At 55.3% G+C, this 21,177-nt stretch overlaps 1 protein-coding gene across 3 annotated transcripts; it reads left to right on the forward strand.

The window, feature by feature from the left end:
* Positions 1–139: 139 nt before the first annotated feature.
* Positions 140–18,500, forward strand: ITIH4 (inter-alpha-trypsin inhibitor heavy chain 4). 3 transcript variants are annotated; one of them, XM_017862473.1, is made up of 24 exons: positions 140–321; positions 1,538–1,698; positions 3,650–3,754; positions 3,894–4,056; positions 4,196–4,306; positions 4,832–4,960; positions 5,883–5,999; positions 6,273–6,441; positions 6,523–6,648; positions 6,833–7,014; positions 7,094–7,279; positions 10,072–10,211; positions 10,415–10,569; positions 10,881–10,907; positions 11,206–11,256; positions 11,389–11,442; positions 11,679–11,804; positions 12,675–12,737; positions 12,920–12,946; positions 13,033–13,149; positions 14,139–14,313; positions 17,427–17,581; positions 17,704–17,800; positions 18,291–18,500. In XM_017862473.1, exons 1-24 carry the CDS (start codon positions 232–234, stop codon positions 18,358–18,360), a joined length of 2,796 nt encoding a protein of 931 aa, XP_017717962.1. In that variant the 5' UTR covers positions 140–231; the 3' UTR covers positions 18,361–18,500. The 3 variants fall into 3 exon arrangements, with proteins under 3 accessions (XP_017717962.1, XP_017717963.1, XP_017717964.1); XM_017862474.1 differs by having other exon boundaries at positions 11,404–11,442; positions 18,291–18,491; XM_017862475.1 differs by lacking the exons at positions 11,206–11,256; positions 11,389–11,442 and having other exon boundaries at positions 18,291–18,491.
* Positions 18,501–21,177: the final 2,677 nt, after the last annotated feature.

Here is a 21,177-nt window from a genome sequence, read left to right on the forward strand (position 1 = left end):
ACCTACCCCCACTCCAACCTGAGCATACCTTTCTTTAGTATACATTCCTGCCCCCAGCCAAGGTCCACGGGACATTCGTCATTTGCTTATCTGAGGCCACTGTGGTTTTTGGCTTGTAGATGCCAATTTCCCAGAACCTGCCCCCATGTGGGTGGGGCAGCAAACAAGTTACTAATCCATTCCCCACTTGCTCTCAAGTTCAGAAGCCTCCTGGCAGACACTGGAGCCACGATGAAGCCCCCAGGGCCTGTCCGTACCTGCAGCAGAGTTCTGGTCCTGCTTTCACTGCTGGCCATCCACCAGACCACCACCGCCCAAAAGGTAGCCAGTGTCCATGGGTGTGGCGTGAGCTGGGGGATGAGAGAACACCTGGGAAGTAGGGAAGAGCCTCCGCATGTGCGAGTGTGTCCAGCGCGAGTGCGTGTGCATCAGTGTGTGTGCCAAAAAATGGTGCAGACCTCCCACCAGGCACTACCCCAAGGGCCTTACTGGTATTCTCCCACCTAATAGAGGGGATAATCCAATCATTTCCATTTTACAAATGAGGAAATACAGTTTTACGAGCCTGGTTCTACCGCTTTCTAGTAAGTGACCTCAGGGGAGTGATTTATTCTGTCTATGTCTCAGTTTCCTCATCTGTAAAACAGGGTAATACTAGAACCTATTCAGAGAGTAGTGGTTGTGGAAACCAAACCCGTTGTATCTATTAAGTGCTTAGGACAGTGCCTGTTGCAGAGCAAATACCCAAGCGCGTAAACAAGCCACTTGGCACCTCTGTGCCAAACTGCATTCAGGTAGCCTCATGCAGCCGAGCAGAGCTGGTGCGCGTGAGCGTGTCGCACACAAGCAGGTAAGAGGTGCCCGTGTGCCCCTCCTCGGGGGACACAGGCCTCAAGGCAAATGGCACATGCTAGGGAGTGCCCTGCAGAAGAGGGGGTGAGTTGGGGAGGGTCCACTGCAGAGCAGAGAGGAAGATTCCCAACTCTTAGAGACCAGACTCTAGTCTACCTCCGAATTCTCCCAGCTCCCAGGGCTTCCTGGTAGGAGACTGGTGGGAGCTTTCCTGTTGCCACAGAGGCCAAAGTCTCCAGAAATCAAAGGACCTGGTCACTGCCCTTTTTCTGGGCAAAGCTAAGCCAGCATGCAAAGCTCCCTGACCCCACCAGGACTCTCACCCCTGCCAAAGGCTGAGTGTGTGATGCCCTCCCAGACACTGGCCCCGGCTTCACCAGCTCCACTCCCTGCATGCTTGTTCTTCTCCAAGGGGCGCTCTGGGCCCCCATAGATCAAGAAGGATGTGACCCCTGCCCTGTGGTGCCATAGGGTGGGGAATGAAGCACACAGCTACCTCTTACCTGAGACAAATATTCACATAGGAGATGCCTCACTGGGTTCAGCCTGAGGCCTGGTCAGTGGCTTAGTCAGACTGAGGGCCAGGGTTTGGTCTGGAGCCAGAGTCAGGGCCGACTCTTGAAGAGTGTCACCCTGAGCTGAGGTGGCATTGAAACCCTGCAACTCCCCTTCTTTGCTGGTCCAGAATGGTATCGACATCTACAGCCTCACCGTGGACTCCAGGGTCTCATCCCGATTTGCCCACACGGTCGTCACCAGCCGAGTGGTGAATAGGGCCAGCACTGTGCAGGAGGCCACCTTCCAGATGGAGCTGCCCAAGAAAGCCTTCATCACCAACTTCTCCATGTAGGTGTCTTCCCACCGTCCTCCCCTCTCCACACCCCACAGTGCTGACTCCATCTGCTCTGTGCCAGCAAACCCTCTTCTTGAAGTGAGGCATGCCAGGGTGTACATCTTCAGGACACCCTGCACCTGGGGGGCACACAGGGAACAGGGACTCGCCAAGGGACTTATTCTCAAAGATACCGTGGTCCTTCCCTCCATCCAGCCATTCATCATCCCTAAGTGTTGTCCAGGTGGCAGGCAGAGAACCACAGCATCTTTGTGGCTTTGCCTTTGAGGAGCACAGACTGGAGGCCTCCTGAGGCCAAACCAGGCAAGAGGGAGTCACCAAGATACACATTCCAGCTCAAAGTACAGAAAACCTCCTAGATCCTTGGCTTCCCCACAGTGGAGAGTGGCTTGAGGAGGATTCTCCTAGTTATGCCCCAAGCTGGGATCCTGCAGAGGACATTTTTGCTCAGGCTGCATGAGAGACGCCTGAGGTTTCTCTGAACTCTGAGCCAGTGGTGGTCCTTACTTTGTCCTCTGCCACCCTCCCCTACCCTTCCCAACTCAGTTTTGTAATGTTTACTAAATGCACCAGGACGCTGTCTGTCCCTTGCTGCCAGGAAAAGCTGCGATTTAGGACAAGAGTAAGGCTTTTCCCAGAAACAGAGAGGGCGATGGTGGGGCAGAGAGGGAGTGTCTCTCATGCAGGGTCCACACTGGGGCCTCTGGAAAACTGCAGTGGGGGCTGGTCTCCTCCCTCAGGCCTCACGCATCCCTCACTCCACAGCAGCCCCTACTTTTCCTAACCCAGAGCCCGGGCCTATGCTGCCCAGCTTGCAGTGCAAGGCCTATGGGCTGTGTCAGCCTTCGACATGGATGCTAGGGTCAGCAGTTGCCAGGTCCAGGCCCGTTGCATCTGCTGAGAGCCCAGGACTGTCACTTGCATTCTCTGGACCCTGATCCTGTTGCTGCATGAGTTAGGGGAGCAGAGAGCAGGTTCCCTGCTCCCTGACCTGGCCAGGAGCCCCAGCTGGGCATCTGGAGAGATCAAGCACTGCCTACCCAGGAGGAGAAGTGCTGCTGCCCACTCACCAGCCCCATCTGGGGCTGGAGTTAAATTATAACCAGGAAGATCAGGCAGGAGGGACGCATAGTCCTGACATCCTGGCTGCTCCCCCTCCTGCCCGCTGCCACACACTCCCACACTTCCATACCACCCACAGATAGAGCAGGTGAAGTTGACCAGGCACATCCCTACTTACCCCACAAGGAGGCTCTGGCGAAGTCATTTTCCTCCCTGAGAAATGTCCTGGGCCATTCTTTCTCAGCCCCCAAAGGATGGCTGCTAGGAGTGTGTCCACACACTCAGGAGTCCCGTCCACCAGTTGTCCAAAACCTCCTTCCAGATATGCCAGCCTACCTGCAGGGTGCCTGCCTCTTATGGGAGGGAAGGGGGAGACTGCTGTAGGCGGAAAGGGCTCAGAGCCTCCAGCCCTGCATCTCCTTCCTCCTCAGTCCTGGCCCCACATGGCTGCACGCAGGGCTGGGAACAAGTGTGACTCAGAGAGCTCTTGCTGGTGATGAGCTGGTTCCCCTGGAATGGTCCGTGAAGTGGAAGGGGCAGGTGGGAATGTGGGCCAGTTGGGCCAGACTGGACAGGTGGAGAGAAGGCAGGACTTAGCCCGGCCCTGCCCCTCTGCAGCCTCCCCTTCGTCCCTTCTATAAAATGAATGCTTACTGTTACCGTACACACCTCTGGGAGCTAGAGGCCTGGCGCACTTTGCAGAGTGCCCTGTGCAGAGTCTTGTATGCAGTAGGTGCATAATAAATGGCCCTGGGCTCAGGCAAAGATAGGAGTCACTGTGTCAAGAGGCACACCAAGTCCAGAAAGGCTCTCTGGAGGAGGCAGGAGTGGAATGGGACCTTCGCACCAGGCTCTCAACAACTCCCACCCTTCTGCCCCCAGGATCATCGATGGCGTGACCTACCCAGGGATCATCAAGGAGAAGGCCGAAGCCCAGGCGCAGTACAGCGCAGCAGTGGCCAAGGGAAAGAGTGCTGGACTCGTCAAGTGAGCTGGCAGGGGGCAGCTTCAGCAGAGAGGGTCTAAACATAGGCCACCCTGCCTTTGGCCCTTAACCCTGCCCCCACCTCCGCCAGCCTTACCCCACCTGTCCTGGAGGGGCAGGCCTGATGCCCTTCTCCCCCAGGGCCACCGGGAGAAACATGGAGCAGTTCCAGGTGTCTGTCAGTGTGGCTCCCAATGCCAAGATCACCTTTGAGCTGGTCTATGAGGAACTGCTCAAGCGGTGTCTGGGGGTGTATGAGCTGCTGCTGAAAGTGCGGCCCCAGCAGCTGGTCAAGCATCTGCAGGTACCTGCTGCTGCCTCTTCCGGGGATGCCTCCTGCATGACCCTTGCCCTGCTGAGGACGGCCCCTCTTTGCCCCTGGGCCTCGTGTGAGCCCCAACCGAGGCTCCTGGCTGACCCAGGGACCCACCTCTTGCCTCCAGATGGACATTCATATCTTCGAGCCCCAGGGCATCAGCTTCCTGGAGACAGAGAGCACCTTCATGACCAACCAGCTGGTAGACGCCCTCACCACCTCGCAGAATAAGACCAAGGTGGGTCTGTTGTGGTCAGCAGGCAAGGGTACCAAGGAACCTGCCTTCAGGCCAGCCCTATAAGCCTGGATTTCCAGAGAGCTGGATGGGCTCTCCGTCCAGTGAGGTGTGAGCTGGAGAGGCTCTTGAGATCCCTGCGTCCTTGCTGTCATTTGGCAGATGGGAAGGGCAAAGCCTAGAGAAGGACTGTGGTGTCCTCGTATGAGCCCTGAGATCTGTCTGGGAAGGGGTTGGAGAACAGACTGATGTGAGGGTCCTGGGGCCAAGTGGAGAGGAGGAAATGGTTGGACTGCACACATCCTGGAACAGCCTCTGCTTGCACAACTCCAGGAACAGGGCGCTCATCACACCCCTCCCGTATGTGAAAGCGGCCTATCAACAACTCAGCCTGAAAGGAGGTGCCCTGGAATACGGACCCAAGGCTACATCCTGGAATTCTCATTTCCCAATATATGGACTGGGTAGAGGGTGTTGTTGGCCTGGTTTTGCTGTTCCTCCCAACTTCAGCCCAGATTATTCCTCCAGGCTCACATCCGATTCAAGCCAACGCTCTCCCAGCAGCAAAAGTCCCCAGAGCAGCAAGAAACAGTCCTGGACGGCCACCTCATCATCCGCTATGATGTGGACCGGGCCGTCTCCGGGGGCACCATTCAGGTGGGTGGACTCCAGGCAAGAGCAGAGCAGCCTGGAGGTCTGTCCACCCGCAAGGGCCTGAGCTTGGGTGTTTTAGAAGAGGAAAAGAACCACCCTTACTTAGCAGTGTGCACCAGGGACCAGCACAGACAGAAAACACGTGATTTAGTTGTGTTGTCCCTGAAACTATTCCCTTTCCCAGGCAGAAAAGGTTTGTCTCTGAGAAGATCTGCCCTGTGGGGTTTCCCTCTTTGCCTCTGCTGCTGGGGGCTCACAACTCAGTTTTACACACATTTGCAGTAGTTTCTTTCACACTCGTTTCTGGCATTATTATTGTTGTTGTATTTTGGTGCGATCATGGCTCACTGCATCTTCAAACTCCCAGGTTCAAAAGATCCTCCTGCCTCAGCCTCCCTAGTAGCTGGGACTACAGGCATGCAACACCATACCTGGCTAATTTTTTTTTTTTTCCGGTAGAGACAAGGTTGCCCAGGCTGGTGCTGAATTCCTGGGCTCAAGTGATCCTCCCACCTAAGCCTCCCAAAGTGCTGGAATTACAGGCGTGATTCACCACGCCCAGCCATTTCTGCCATTGTTATTATACTTCCCTTTTACTCCATGGTTTTGAAGTCCTCCCTCTTTTGCTGGTTGTCAGGTTTATGATGTCTGAACTTTTTAGTATAAGCCATCTGAAATACTAAAACAAACAGAAGGAAAAGTGGCAGGGAGAGTTCTAGTGGGCTATGCATGAGCAGGGAAGGCTTCTGCAAGAAAGGGCTGGTCTGAGCCCTGAAGAGGGCAAGGTTTTGGGGAGGTTAGCAGTGGGATGGAAATGGGATTGGAACAGAGCACAGAAACCCAAGAATTTGGGGTAAGGGGGCTGAATGGGGATAGGGCACGATCATAGCTCTGATGGCTTGGGTGGGTCTTACTCTGGTCACAGATCGAGAATGGCTACTTTGTACACTACTTTGCCCCCGAGGGCCTAACTACAATGCCCAAGAATGTGGTCTTTGTCATTGACAAGAGCGGCTCCATGAGTGGCAGGAAAATCCAACAGGTAGGTCCTGTGGCCCAGGACAGGGCCCTGAGAACTCCCAGGCCCTTCATGCTGTCAGCTGTGGTCCGACAGGCAGACCCCGTTCCTTCACCTTTTGGCGCCGTGGGGCGGGTGGCTCTCAGGAGCCAAGGTTGGCCAGAGCCTATGGCAGCCCCTGTTCCTAGAGCCGATACCATGACCTCACGCCTGCGACAGGAGTCCAAGGATGCCAGCCCAAGGGCACACGAGCCCTCAGGGAGCCCTTCTGAAGCAGTATTTCCTCTCCCTGACCAGACCCGGGAAGCCCTAATCAAGATCCTAGATGACCTCAGCCCCAGAGACCAGTTCAACCTCATCGTCTTCAGTACAGAAGCAACTCAGTGGAGGCCATCACTGGTGCCAGCCTCAGCCGAGAACGTGAACAAGGCCAGGAGCTTCGCTGCCAGCATCCAGGCCCTGGGAGGTAAGTTCTTCTGTGGTCCTGCAGGGTGGGGGCTTCCAGACCTCCTGGCTGGGGGCCACCTTGAGAGTGCGTGCTCCTCAGGGACCAACATCAATGATGCGATGCTGATGGCTGTGCAGTTGCTGGACAGCAGCAACCAGGAGGAGCGGCTGCCCGACAGGAGCGTCTCGCTCATCATCCTGCTCACCGATGGCGACCCCACCGTGGGTGAGGGCCCTGCCCACGACTCCAGGACACGCTGCATGGGGAGGTGGCTGGGGCTGCACCTGGGCTTGCTGTGGGAACTGGGCAGGGAGAGGGGGTTACTGAGGCCCCTCAGCTCTGAGGTTCCAGAGCTATTCATCGAGCAAATCACTGTTTTCTCACCCTCATCCCAAACCCCTGGGTCCAGGGGAGACTAACCCCAGGAGCATCCAGAAAAACGTGCGGGAAGCTGTAAGTGGCCAGTACAGCCTCTTCTGCTTGGGCTTCGGCTTCGACGTCAGCTATGCCTTCCTAGAGAAGCTGGCACTGGACAACGGTGGCCTGGCCCGGCGCATCCATGAGGACTCGGACTCTGCCCTGCAGCTCCAGGTGCCAGCATGCCCCAGGTGGGCTGCACAGAGAAGTGGGCAGACCCAGCCTGGCTTTTATGACACCCCCAACTCTGCAGGACTTCTACCAGGAAGTGGCCAATCCACTGCTGACAGCAGTGACCTTCGAGTACCCAAGCAATGCCGTGGAGGAGATCACTCAGAACAACTTCCGGCTCCTCTTCAAGGGCTCAGAGATGGTGGTGGCTGGGAAGCTCCAGGACCAGGGGCCTGATGTGCTCACAGCCACAGTCAGTGGGAAGCTGGTGAGTGTGGCCAAAGCCACCCTGGAGGGGAAGGGCAGCCTCCACCTCTGCATCCGGAGGGGCTGGGCTCCAATCCCAGACCTGCCCCGCTCCAGCTTTCCCCTCTGCTGCCTGTGGATGACAAAGGGGCATGGCAAGGATTCAGTGAGAAAATGGAGTGATTCTCATGAGACCACCTGTGCTATGCCCAGCACATACAGGCCCTCGGCAACTGGTGTGTGCACCTGTGAGCACAGGTGAGGGCAGGGATTCCTCCCTAGTTGTCCTCCCCTCCTGTCCTGGTACCAGCCCTCTCAGGTTGCAGTTGGACAGGGGAGGGCTGTTCCTATTTCACAGATGAGCAGACTGAGCTCCAGGCAGGGCAGACAGCTTGCCCTGGGCCCCACTGCAACCGGGCCAAGAGCCCAGCTTGCTACGTGGCACCCTGTCCTTGCCCAGCCTTCCCTGCCTCCTTCCAGGGACCCCCTGTCATTCCACAAAGAGAAACTGAGCACCAGCCCTGCGGCAGGGCCTTCTTCAGGCCCTGGGGTGCAGTGGTGAATGAGGTTGACCCCTCCGTGCCCTCATGGGAGAGACAGCCCAAGGACATATCATCACACAAACGAGCTACAGGCTGGGATCTAACCCCGGACTCAGGGGAGCAGCAGTAGGAGCCCCAGCCTGGCCTGGAGATCAGGGAGGGTTTCCTGGAGGAAGCCCAGCAGAGACTAAGGGATAAGTAGGAGGTGGGAAGAGTCCAGATGGGGCAATGGAGGAATATGTCAAGCCCCTGTGGCATGAGGGCAGTGTGTGTGAAGAGAATAGCAGTGGGTGTTGGGGGCCCATGGCCTTGTCTCAGGACAAGTCCCCAAGTGTCATGACTGTTGGTACAAGCTGTGTGGCCACCCTGCCTGGCTTCAAACCCAGCTGTGCCACTTCCCAGATGGGAGACATGGAGAAGTCACTTAATCTCCATGTACCACAGTTTCCTCCTATGTAAACATGGGAATAAGTCACTGCCCCCCTCATAAAGCCACTGTGATTGATGTCCAGTGTAAGCACTCCATACATGTCCGCAGCTGATTTAGATTGGAGGCCGTGGATTCCCACAGTGCAGAACCCAAGGTGATTCAGGGAGTTCACAGACAGACATGGCTTTGTTTTAGTAGTTATTTACTTATTTTAATGTGTATTCTGAAAAATATGACCTGAACCTCAGACCTAAGTTTTACTTTTTTTCTTTCTTTTTTTTTTTTTTTTTTTTTTGAGACAGAGTCTCGCTCTGTCATCCAGGCTGGAGTGCAGTGGTGCAATCTTCGGCTCACTGCAAGCTCACCTCCCAGTTTCAAGCCATTCTTCTGCTCAGCCTCCCATGTAAGCTGGGGACTACAGGCCCCACCACCCGCGCCCGGCTAATTTTTTGTATTTTTAGTAGTGGACGGGGCTTCACCATGTTAGCCAGGATGGTTCGAATCTCCCTGACCTTGTGATCCGCCCGCCTTGGCCTCCCAGAGTGCTGGGATTACAGGCGTGAGCCACTGCGCCCGGCCCAGATCCAAGATTTTATGGGTATAAAGCCAAGTAAAAATTGTTAGCCTACTTAAAGTTCATTTAAGGAAAAATATCAATTAAGTAGCTGTATGTGTGGATGGGGCAAAATCCATGCAGGTAGCCTGTGTGTGCGGAAGCTGTGGAAAGCCAGCCAGGGTGAGAGACACGCTGTTCCAGTGGGAGGAGAGGCAGAGGTCTGATCCACATTGTGAAAAGGTCTCTTGGCCACTCGGGGAGCTCTGGTGGGAGAGGCCTGGGATTCCTCTGCCTTAGGAGCCCATTTCCCAGGCAGCAAGCTGGGTCAGTCTGAGACCACAGGCCCCTCCCTGAGGGAGGAGGGAGCAGGTTCACACAGAGCTTGGGTGCACGCTTCCCTGTCATGGTCCCACAGTGGCCAGCCGCAGACGGGCCTGCTTCCACAGGGACAGCCGTTGGGGTGGATGGAGCCCCAGACCCGGAGCCACGACATCTGCCTTCTGTTCTCAACTCTGCCTCTGAGCCCCGGGAAGGTCCTTCCCTTCCTGTCCCTTTCCCCGACCTTTGGGGTAAGGGCAGGCTGTAGCTAGGAACCCTTCCTGCTCCACACTTCACTTGCAAATCCTTCCTGCTGCTGTTTCTTTTTTTTTGTTTGTTTGTTTTTTGTTTTTTGAGACAGAGTCTCGCTCTGTCGCCCAGGCTGGAGTGCAGTGGCCGGATCTCAGCTCACTGCAAGCTCCGCCTCCCGGGTTCACGCCATTCTCCTGCCTCAGCCTCCCGAGTAGCTGGGACTACAGGCGCCTGCCACCTCGCCCGGCTAGTTTTTTGTATTTTTTTTAGTAGAGACGGGGTTTCACCATGTTAGCTAGGATGGTCTCGATATCCTGACCTCGTGATCCGCCCGTCTCGGCCTCCCAAAGTGCTGGGATTACAGGCTTGAGCCACCGCGCCCGGCCTCCTGCTGCTGTTTCTACACTGGCCTGAGGTTCCCATCCCTTTCTTCCAGAGGTTTGGCTGATCTGAGTCCTGGCGCCGTGCCTGCCTTGTTGCACCTGGGCTACTTTGTTACCTTTTATCTTCACCTCCATCTCATCTCTGTATGCTCTGTGACTGAGCCCCTTGCACCCCTAAGCCCCCTCCTTACCCCCACTCAAAGGAAATGCAGTCCCCACAGTCAGTGTGTGGGACCTGCCCCAGCTCCAATCATGGAAGAGCTTGGAAGTGCCAGGCCAGATGCAGATGTCCGGCTCTCACTGTTCCTGCCCTGGCTGGGCCCCTCTTTCCAGCCTACACAGGACATCACTTTTCAAACCGAGTCCAGCGTGGCAGAGCAGGAGGCGGAGTTCCAGAGCCCCAAGTATATCTTCCACAACTTCATGGAGAGGCTGTGGGCATACCTGACTATCCAGCAGCTGCTGGAGCAAACGTGAGTGCATCAGCACCTCCCTAAGCCTGTCAGTAGGGGCAGGCACCGGTGGCACGGGACAGCACCTAAGCGTGGAGAGAGGGGGGCTTGGTGTCATGTCCAAGCTCCAGATGCTCCCAGAGGGACCTCCCTAGAAGGGGCTGGATGGAAAATCTGTTTCCGAATTCAGGGACCTCCTGAGCTCTGATGTCCTTCACCTACAGTGTCTCCGCATCTGACGCTGATCAGCAGGCCCTCCGGACCCGAGCGCTGAATTTATCGCTTGCCTACAGCTTTGTCACGCCTCTCACATCTATGGTAGTCACCAAACCCGAAGACCAAGAGCAGTCTCAAGTCGCTGAGAAGCCCGTGGAAGGCGGTGGGTGTGGGGTTGAGATCTCAGCCTCCCAGGTAGCAGAGTTTGGACCCAGCATTCTCCCAACTCTTCCCTGCATCCTGACCAAGACCCCAACCGTGTCCCCAACAGACTCCCCCTGGGAGATTCAGCCTATTCACTGATGAGGAAAGTGAAGCCGGGTCTCCTATCTCCCCAAATTCATTGCACCTATGATATAGTCCAGGATTGGGTAGCAAGATAAAACACAAACGCTTCGAATTGATGAAAACCACCCTGACAGTGTCTGTGTCTCTGTCTGTCTGTCTGTCTCTCTCTCTCTTTGTTTCATCCAGAAAGTAGAAACAGGAATGTCCACTCAGGTAAGCAGCGAACATCCTCAAAGGCTGTGCTGGGTGGTGGTCTGCTAACAGGGTCCAGGGCACCAGCCCTGTGAGGTTGCTGGCCAGGGCCCAGGTCTGCCCAGGCCTCTCCAGCCCAGCCCTGCTGCCAGGAGGCAGCATAGTCTGACCCAGCACGCTGGTGCATTTAGTCACCTGTGCATTCAAATATTGGCTGCTCCTCAGGCCCTGTCCCCAGCACTAGGAATACAGTCCCCATCCAAGTGGGGCCACAGGAAGGTGGGTGCAAGATGCAAACCCAGGTCCCACTGATTTCCAGGTTCCACTTTCATCAGATATTATCTCCAGGGAGCAAAAATGCCAAAACCAGGTGAAAAAGTAGGAGGTTGGGGGAGGGGAGATTGACAGATTGGGCTCGGTCCTGGCTATGGAGGGGAGTGTCTTGCCCAGCTCCTCTGGCTGGTGACAGCCCTCGGGCCTCAGTTCAGTTGTATCTGATTAGGACTTGACCACACAGAGGCTTCCTTTTCTCCAAGAAGAGGATTGAGTAGACAAGGTAGTTTGAGGGTTTCTGCCACATCCCCAGGGGGGCGGAGTTCGAGGGGGGTCCATTATTGTTCCAGCATTGATTATCTCCCAGCTGTGGGGGGAGAGGCTCCCTGAGTTGGCCGGGTGTGGGGAGAGGGGACGTAGTTGCCCTCTCTGCACCCACTCGTGGGTGGATCTCAAGCCCTGGCTGTGAGGACCCACACCCCACCTGAGAGAAGACTGCATCTGTCAACTTCTCCAAAGCTGGAGCTGCTGGCTCCCTGTTGAATTTCGGACCCGGGGTTCTCAGCCCGGTGCAATTTGGACGCCCAGGACCTCCTATTGCTCCTGACCGTGCTGCTCTCCGCCCCTTCCGCCGTCTGGCCATCTGTAAGCTGTCTTCAGGTCCTGTGAGAGCCTCAGTTTCCTCATGGTGGTCCTTCAGCTTGCCCCACAGAGGGGGGTGGGGTAAAGCACGCACCACAGGCCAGGCCAGGGATGGCTGATGAGGGCACGATGTGAAGTAATTGTGGGTCAGTTCAACCTGGGATCATTTACTGGGGCCGGGGTGGGAGTGCATTTCCTAAGGAGGCTGTCCTCACGTTCCCAGCTCTCTGCAGCTGCCCCATGCCCAGTCCTCAGCGTCTCATCTCAGGTGCGAGCTCTCCCAGGTCCTTCAGCTGCCCTGAGGTTGTCAGACCACAAGCTGTGACGGAGCAGCCTCTCCCACACTCCTTGTTCAGAGGGGACCCTAGGCCCTAAGAGGGGCAGAGACTGGCCAAGTGTGCACGTCACAGCGCTCTTTGGAGCAGTCCTTGCCAGTTTCCTCCCTCTAAAGGCCCCTCTCCCCACTACCACTTGTACGGACATCAGGCCTCCCCTCCCCAAGGCAGGACTTCACCTGTCCTTTACTTTCACTGAGTAGGATCCACTATACTCTAGAGGCTGACTCATGAGGAAACCTAGGAAGGGAGGGCTTCCTCCGTTCAGAAAGTCAACAGAGGTCCCTTGAACTGTTTCTGATCCCCAAATCTGCACTCGAACGCAGCTGCAGAGCCAGGCTGGACCTATCCCTGACAGCATGCCCTTCTGTTTGAAAATCTCCCGTGACAAAGGCCATTCTAGGTGGAGCGTATGTGTGGCAGGATGGGGGGCTGGAGCTTGGTGGCAGCGGTGGCTGCGCCGCTGGTTGCTCGCCTCCTGACGGTCTCCTTGCTCCCTTTCTGTTTCCTGATGTTCCTGCCCTGATGCCTGCTTCAGCACCACCAGCCACCTCAAATCCTGATCCAGCTGTGTCTCATGTCATGAATACCAAAATCAAAGGTGCCCCCAAGGCCAGAGGCCCTGTCCTAACAGGGGGATCCTGGGAGGGGAGTGACCTGTCACGTGAGCGTCTTGATGTTGAAGTAGAGAGGGAACCCGGCCACACTTAGTCACTACTCCTTCCCTCAACCTCCCACTCCTTAGGAAGGGGCTGCCTAAACCCAGACTTTTTCTTCTTTTAGAAACAACCGTGACAGCCCAAACCCCAGGTAAGTTCCCAGCCCCTTGGCCCCTTCCGCATCCTTGCCCCCAGCCTGCCCTTCCTGCTCCAGGAGCCGTGCCCCGGCTGTCCCAGCCCCCATACAGGCTCCCTCCGCCATCCTGCCACTGCCTGGGCAAAGCGTGGAGCGGCTCTGTGTGGACCCCAGACACCACCAGGGGCCAATGAACCTGCTCTCAGACCCTGAGCAAGGTGAGAGGGGGCACACCCAGAGAGACCCAGACACCACTGACACACACCCACCACCTGCCCACAGAGACACACACAGTGTGTGCAGGCTGGCCCCATGCAGGCCCCTCCCAGATCATAGCATGGTCCTGCCTCCAACCCCTGGCATGGGCACACACTCACACAGCCACCCCAGGAACCTTCCACTGGGCACCTTGTGTGCAGGTGTGGGTGGCCTAGGCACAGATAAGCATGGCAGCCATGTGGAGGTGAGCCTAAAGGAGGAGCCAGGGTGGGGCAAGGGTCCAGGGAGCTTCCTGGGGTCACATAGGGATGGCAGGGCCCTGGCGGGCACACAGAGACCAGCACGAGGATGTTCCACATGGAGGAGTTAGTGCCTGCAGATACAGAGCCCCAAAAGATGAGACCCTAGAAGGTGTGGATGAGAATGGCAGGAAGAGACAGGGGTGCTGGCTGGGCCCCGCCCCTTCAATCCTGACCCAGACTTGGAGACACACTCCACTCAGCGATGCTCACCCCCCCACTGCCCAGCCCCGCTCAAAGCCAAAGGACATCCATGGCTTTCTCATTCCTCGGATACATGTGGTCTCCCACTTCCCCACTCAGCCCTGGGAGTGTCTTTCCTGAGGGCAGGGAGCACCGATTCTCCATCTTACCCTTGGCTGCGGCATCTAGCTCAGGGCCAGGCACTCCGTAGGGCGTTCTGAAGGCTTGTTGACTGGAGACAAGTTAATTCTCAAAGGCCTTATCTGAGGGTGGCCATCGCTGAGGATTTAGGGGCCCCTCCAAAGCCATAGACACCAGGGGTGAGTGCAGAGATTGTGGGAGCCAGCCCCCAGTGTGAAGGAGTGCTGAGAAAGGGACGCCCCTCCTGATGAGGGAGGGGGCTGCTGCGGAACTCCAGGGGCTGTGATCAGGGAGGACTCCCTGTGCAGGTCGGTGTCAGCCCTGGCTGGGGCCCAACTTTGACCTCTCTGGTCTGGTCTTCCCAGGGATTGAGGTGACTGGCCAGTATGAGAGGGAGAAGGCTGGGTTCTCATGGATCGAAGTGACCTTCAAGAATCCTCCGGTCCGGGTTCACGCATCCCCTGAACACGTGGTGGTAACTCGGAACCGAAGAAGCTCTGCGTACAAGTGGAAGGAGACGCTGTTCTCAGTGATGCCCGGGTAAGGCCCAGGCTGGAGCCCGGGGCCAGGAGTTGCCCTTTCAGGCTACAGTGGCTGATGATGGTACCAGCAGGTGGCCTGAGGCCATGGACCTGAGAATGGAGCGGCTACACTCACAGAAGGTGCAAAGAGACAAGAGCCCTGCCGTATACCCCTGCAGTTCCAGAGGGCACTGAGGAGTTGTCCTGGGGACCTAACCCAGGTCACTATCCCATGCAGGAGACAGTGTGGTTTGGAGCTAGCTCTGCTGCTAATCCTTTGTGACCCTGGGCAGGCAGCTTAGTCCCTCTGAGCCTCAGTTTCTTCACTAATAACCAGTACTAATCATCCTGTCCCAGAGTCAGAAGGCTGAGGGGAGAACCCAATGAGAGAGTGTAGTTGGGAGCACTTTGCCATCAGATGATGCAGTGGCCCCCAGGCACCCCACAGGATGGCGCTGTCTACGTAGTGACGTGATATTCTGATGCCAGTAGTGAGAAGCTAGAGAGCACTGTTGACAGCAGGTTACCAGCATTCTCTTTAGCATATCCTTGGAGCTTTGCTAAGGAGACACAAGTCAGTGGCCTCAAATACTGAGCAGCTGGTGAATAATGGAGGCAGAAGGCCACTTCTTCTGGGTGGGGGAGCTCACTGCTTCACAGTGGCCTTCCAGGGACAGTCTTCCAGTTTTGCAGATCACGAGGGGCCTCGGGGAAGGGCTGAGGCCCTGGTCCTCCGTGGACAGTGGCCTCCGAGCCCCCAGCCTGTGTCATAGCTCACCCTTTTCCAAGTGTGGAGAGCCCTGTCCAGCCCTGCCTCACCCAGCCCTCCTCGGGAACTCCCTTGCATTTGACAGATGAGTGCACACCCAGCTAATCCAAGGGCTCACCCAAAAACCTTCCCAATTTCATAAAAGATCTAGGCCCGGTGTGGTGGCTCACGCCTATAATCCCAGCACTTTGGGAGGCTGAGGTGGGTGGATTGCCTGAGCTCAGGAGTTTGAGACCAGCCTGGGAAACACGGTGAAACCCCATCTCTACTAAAATACAAAAAATTAGCCAGGCATGGTAGCATGCACCTGTAATCCTAGCTACTTGGGAGGCCGAGACAGGAGAATCACTTGAACCCAGGAGGCGGAGGTTACAGTGAGCCGAGATCATGCCATTGCACTCCAGCCTGGGCGACAGAGTGAGACTCCATCTCAAAAATAAAAGATCTAAAAGTTGGCCAGGCACGGTGGCTCATGCCACCCAACACAAGTGTAATCCCAACACTCTGTGAGGCCGAGGTGGGTGGATCACTTAAGGCCAGGAGTTTGAGACCAGCCCGGCCAACATAGTGAAACCCCGTCTCTACTAAAAATACAAAAACTAGCCAGGTGTGGTGGTGGGCACCTGTAATCCCAGCTACTCAGGAGGCTGAGAATTGCTTGAACCTGGGAGACGGAGGTTGTAGTAAGTTAAGTTAATACCACTGCACTCCAGCCTGGGCGACAGAGTAAGACCCTGTCCCCAAAAGAAAAAAGAAAAAAAAAATCTAAAATTCCTTGCTATCTGGTAGATTCACTAAAATCAATAGCATTTTTATGCCTAGAAAATGAAATAGAAGTAAAATCCTATTAATTATGGGGAGAGAAAGTCCAAATACTTTCATGAGCTACAGAAGACATAAAGAAGAATAGTGGCCGGGCGCCGTGGCTCACGCCTGTAATCCCAGCACTTTGGGAGGCTGAGGCGGGAGGATCACAAGGTCAGGAGATTGAGACCAACCTGGCGAACACTGTGAAACCCTGTCTCTACTAAATATACAAAAAAATTAGCTGGGCAGGAGAATGGCATGAACCTGGGGACAGAACTTACAGTGAGTGGAGATCACTCCACTGTATTCAAGCCTGGGCAACAGAGCGAGACTCCATCTCAAAAAAAAGAAAAAAGAAAATAGGCTGGGCGCAGTGGCTCATGCCTGTAATCCCAGCACTTTGGGAGGCCGAGGCAGGTGGATCACCTAAGGTCAGGAATTGGAGACCAACTTGGCCAACATGGCGAAACAGTCTCTACTAAAAATACAAAAATTAGCCAGGCGTGGTGGCGGCGCATGCCTGTAATCCCAGCTACTCAGGAGGCCGAGGCAGGAGAATCGCTTGAACAGGAGAATCGCTTAAACCCAGGAGGTGGAGGTTGCAGTGAGCTGAGATCACGCCACTGCACTCCAGCCTGGGTGACAGAGCGAGACTGTCTCAAAAAAAAAAAAAAAAAAAAAAAAAACCACATCTTTTAGATTGAATTGAAACAACAGGACAGTGTATGTTTAGGGAAAATTTGTTTAAAATAACCTCTGAGTAACAGCAGGGTCTTATTCAACATGCTTAAAGGAACCTAACATTCATGAGAACACCAAAAAGGCAAGAATTTCAAGGGCTATTTTAACTAAAAAAATGAGGAGACAGAATGAGAAGAGGCCTACCCTTTAGACATTAAACACGTGATCAAACACGAGTCATCCAAAGAGAGTGCACCAGCTGCAGAACAAAAGGGATACAGTGGATGCATCAGAGAAACTCCTTCAATCATATAAAACTAATCTATGAGAAAGTGAATTTAAGAAAACCAGAGGCCAGCACGGTGGCTCACGCCTGTAATTCCAGCACCTTGGGAGGCTGAGGCTGGCAGATTGCTTCAGCTCAGGAGTTCGAGACCAGCCTGGGCAACATGGTGAAACCCTGTGTCTCTTAAAAATAAAAAAAATTAGCTGGGCATGGTGGCATGTACCTGCAGTACCAGCTACTTGAGAGGCAGAGGTGGGAGAATCACTTGAGCCGAGGAGGCACAGGCTGCAGTGTGCTGAGATCACACCACTGCACTGCAGCCTGGGGGACAGAGTGAGACCCTGTCCCTGCCCCCACAAAAAAGAGAAAGAAAAGACGTGCTGGGGAAACCGGACATCATTAGGTTAACTTTGGTCCTATTTTACCAATGAGGAAACGGAAACCCAGAAGATTTAAGGGCCTTCCTACCCAAGACCACTCCATGACTTCCTGGACAAGAGGGGAAGCCCAGCCCGCTCCCCACTCTGACTGCTGAGGCTCCGAGCACGCATCTCTACCTTCCCGCTCAAGACGCTGGGTCTTTCCACAGCCTGAAGATGACCATGGACAAGACGGGCCTCCTGCTGCTCAGTGACCCAGACAAAGTGACCATCGGCCTGTTGTCCTGGGATGGCCGTGGGGAGGGGCTCCGGCTGCTTCTGCGCGACACTGGCCGCTTCTCCAGCCACGTTGGCGGGTCCCTTGGTACTGTGCCCGGCCTTCCTCAGAAACCAGCTGTGCCCGGGAACAGGCGGTGCCCTCCCCTGCACGCGCCTCCCAGGCTCCCTCTGTCTCTCACCCTTACTGACCCACCCTTTGTATCTCAGGCCAGTTTTACCAGGAGGTGCTCTGGGAATCTCCAGCAGCGTCAGATGACAGTAGACGCACGCTGAGGGTTCAGGGCAGTGACTACTCTGCCACCAGGTGACTCGGCACAAGCAGACCGCTGAGCCCGGCTGGGGTGGGGTGGGGACTGGGAGGCCAGGAGCCAGGCTCTCCAGGGCCCCACTCCTGTCCTTGCCCAGGAACTAGACACAGTCCGGTGGAAGGTTGATGCTGTAGACATGTCTAAGCCAGCTTTTCAGTGACCCCACAAAAGATGGATGGCCTTCTCAGACCCACAGAAAATACATGGGCCCTGAGATCCCTGGGGTTGGTTGGGGACGGTAGGAACCTCTCCCTGTCCACACCCTGAACTCCCAGAGCCCCAAACCCTGGAGACCTCACATACTGACTTCTCTAGGGTAGTGCTCTGGGTGACTGGGCCTTGTTCGCCTGTGCTGGAGGGAATTCTAGAGGGACCCCAGGACTCCCTACCCTCCATGTTCCTTTCCCCAGCTGTCTCCCTCCTTTCCCACCACACCTGAGATTTGCTGACCACATGCCTATCTGTCTGTCTGTCTTTCCATTTCAGAGAGAGCAGGCTGGATTACCAGGAGGGGCCCCCGGGAGTGGAGATTTCCTGCTGGTCTGTGGAGCTGTAGTTCTGATTGAAGGAGCTGTGTCCAGCCTGTACACTTGGCTGCCCCCTTACAACTGTAGGGCTGCTTCTGGGGCCTGGACCACCATGGGGCGAAAAAGTCCCACTCATTACAAATAAAGAAAGGTGGTGTGAGCCTGGGAAGTGGGTGTCTCTGGTTCCATGTGGCCAAACCCTAGGGCCTCAGCCTTGCATCCTGAACCTTTAGCATCATGGAACACAGAAGCTTCCACTGTCAGCTCTCAAGGGCCATGGCCAGGAGGGCCCATGCTGAGCTTTCAGTCCAGCCGCTTCACTTTGCAAACAAGGAAACTGAGCTCCAACCACCCATTTGAGATGTCACTCCCACCCCCAGCTAGGGGCCCAGGACTGGGAGCATTCTCCAGGAGCAGAGGTTCAGTTTTGACTACAAAAAAAAAAAAAAAAAGAGTGAACGGGGTTGGAATTCTTTCTAGTCCAACTCCTAAGCTTTCTCAGTGAGCTTTTGGACCTCTCTGCAATGGGATTTGCTTTACACAGTTGATTTTCACAGCTGTGCTGAGGAGCAGACCTGTCTGCTCATTGTTTTGTAAGGAAGCACTGGGTCTTCGAAGGAGACACAGAGGCGAAGCCCCAGGTGCAGCAGGGAAATAGGCCTGTTCCCAGGAACCTCTTGTCTAATGGGGCTGATCTGGGTCCCAACTCTAAATCCTGTGCTGTTGAGGGTCTCCTTCCCTGTTCTTGCCCCAGAGTTAGGCACCCCAAAGATTCCACCAATTCCTGTATGGGCAACGTATACTTTAAAAAATTTACGGCTGGGTGTAGTGGCTCACACCTGTAATCCCAGCGCTTTGAGAGGCCAAGGCGGGAGGATCGATTGAGTCCAGGAATTTGAGACCAACCCCGGCAACATGATGAAACCCCATCTCTACAAAAAATACAAAAATTAGCTGGCATGGTGGTACATGCCTGTAGTCCTAGCTACTTGGGAGACTGAGGTTGGAGGATTGCTTGAGCCTGGGAGGTCATGGCTGCAGAGAGCTGTGATGGTGCCACTGCATTCCAGCCTGGGCAACAGAGCAAGACCCTGTCTCAGAGAAGAAACAAAAATTACTGTTACCCCACCTACTTCTGAAAAAAGGATATGAGTCTATGGCTCACCAATAAAAAGCTTAAAGAGAATAAAACCAAAATCTACGAGTATAAGGATAAAAGAGCCAAGCAGGATTGTGAACTCAGGGACATCAGGGTAGGGGAAGCTACAGCAGTGACGGAGCACAAGGCTTTGCTGTGAGCTTCCTGGAAGCCAAGGTAAAGCAGCAACTGAGCTCATTTGCTTGCTAAAAAAACACCAGATCATCAAGGAAACATCCTTTCGCAGCTCTTGAGCTAGAAGAGGGTATTTGCTCAATGGGTCTTTCTAAAAGGGCCAAAGTGCAGGCTGGTGAGAGGGGTCATCAGCAGCACAGAAACGCTCCCCGCTGCTTTGCTGCCTCCCCGTCGAGCCTCCTTGGCAGATAGGCATCTCAGGCAGAGTCGCTTTGTAAAGGTTGTTCCAGGGGGCTCAGGCCAGGGCTGTGTGACCTGAGAGCGGCTCAGGGGGATTTGCTGTGGGGCTAGCCCTGTCATACAGGGATGAGAGAGGTGTGCCACCCCAAGCTCACCCTGTGGGACATGACCCCCTGGACTGGCTGCTGAATTTGTGCAACAGCGGAGGAGTCACAGTTGCTTTTCTGGCCCTGCAGCACCTGCAGGGCAGGTGTTCTCTGTGACAGTTGGAAATAGGCCCATGCTCTTCACTCTTTCATCCAGCAAGTGCTTTCCAGCTTGGACCAGGCCCTGACTGAGTACTGTGGGCACACTGGGCACCATGGCAGACACAATGCCTGTGGTGGTAACTGCCCCCCAGAAAATAACCAGGTGCTGCGGGAGCCCAAAGGGAGACATGGGGATGATCAGGAAGCCTGGGGGTGGCAGGGAAGGCTTCCTGGAGGCAATGTAGGGGCTGAGATTTGAAAAATGGAGAGAAGTTAGCCCAGTGGAAAAGGAGGGCAAGGACACCAGGTGGCGGGAACAGCATGCGTCCAGGCCTGGAGCAAGGACACTGTGTGCTAAGTTTGGGGAAGATGACGGAAGGAGATGCTGTGGGATGAGGTGGAAGGAGAGGGGGGCCAGGCCAGCACAGGTGGTGCACACCTCACCACAGAGCATGGCTTCTACCCTGAAAGGGGAGGGAGGGCTGGGCAGGGACAGGAGGGACCAGGGTGACGTGGAATGGGGAGAAGGCAGAACCCGGCCTATGGGTTAAGGGTAGCCGACTCCTGCCTCCCAACCCGTTCACGTGACTGCTACTGGAGCTGTCTTCCTGGAGACACCTGAGGAGGACCAGAAACCATAACGAGGACGCCTTTTCACATCCTTCGCCTGGCAGGATCCTTCTCCTCATTTCATAGATGTGGAAACTGACCTCAAGATGACTGTTTTAAAGCTATGTGGCCCGGGGGCAGTGGCTCACACCTATAATCCCAGCACTTTGGGAAGCCGAAGCGGGCAGATCGCTTGAGCCCAGGAGTTCAAGATCAGCCTGCACAACATGGCAAAACCCTGTCTCTGCAAAAAATACAAAAATTAGCCAGGTTTGATTGCACATGCCTGTAGTCCCAGTTACTCTGGAGGCTGAAGTGGGAGGATCACCTGAGCTTGAGAAGTCGAGGCTGCAGTGAGCTGTGATCATATCACTGTACGACTGCAGCCTGGGCAATGGGAGTGAGACCCCCTCTCAAGAAAAATATGGCTTCTCAACCAACCCAGGCTTGAACAGGATGGGGGGACTCGCCCACTA

The sequence above is a fragment of the Rhinopithecus bieti genome, unplaced genomic scaffold (genome assembly GCF_001698545.2).
Source record: "Rhinopithecus bieti isolate Rb0 unplaced genomic scaffold, ASM169854v2 scaffold_64314, whole genome shotgun sequence".
NCBI lineage: Eukaryota > Metazoa > Chordata > Mammalia > Primates > Cercopithecidae > Rhinopithecus > Rhinopithecus bieti.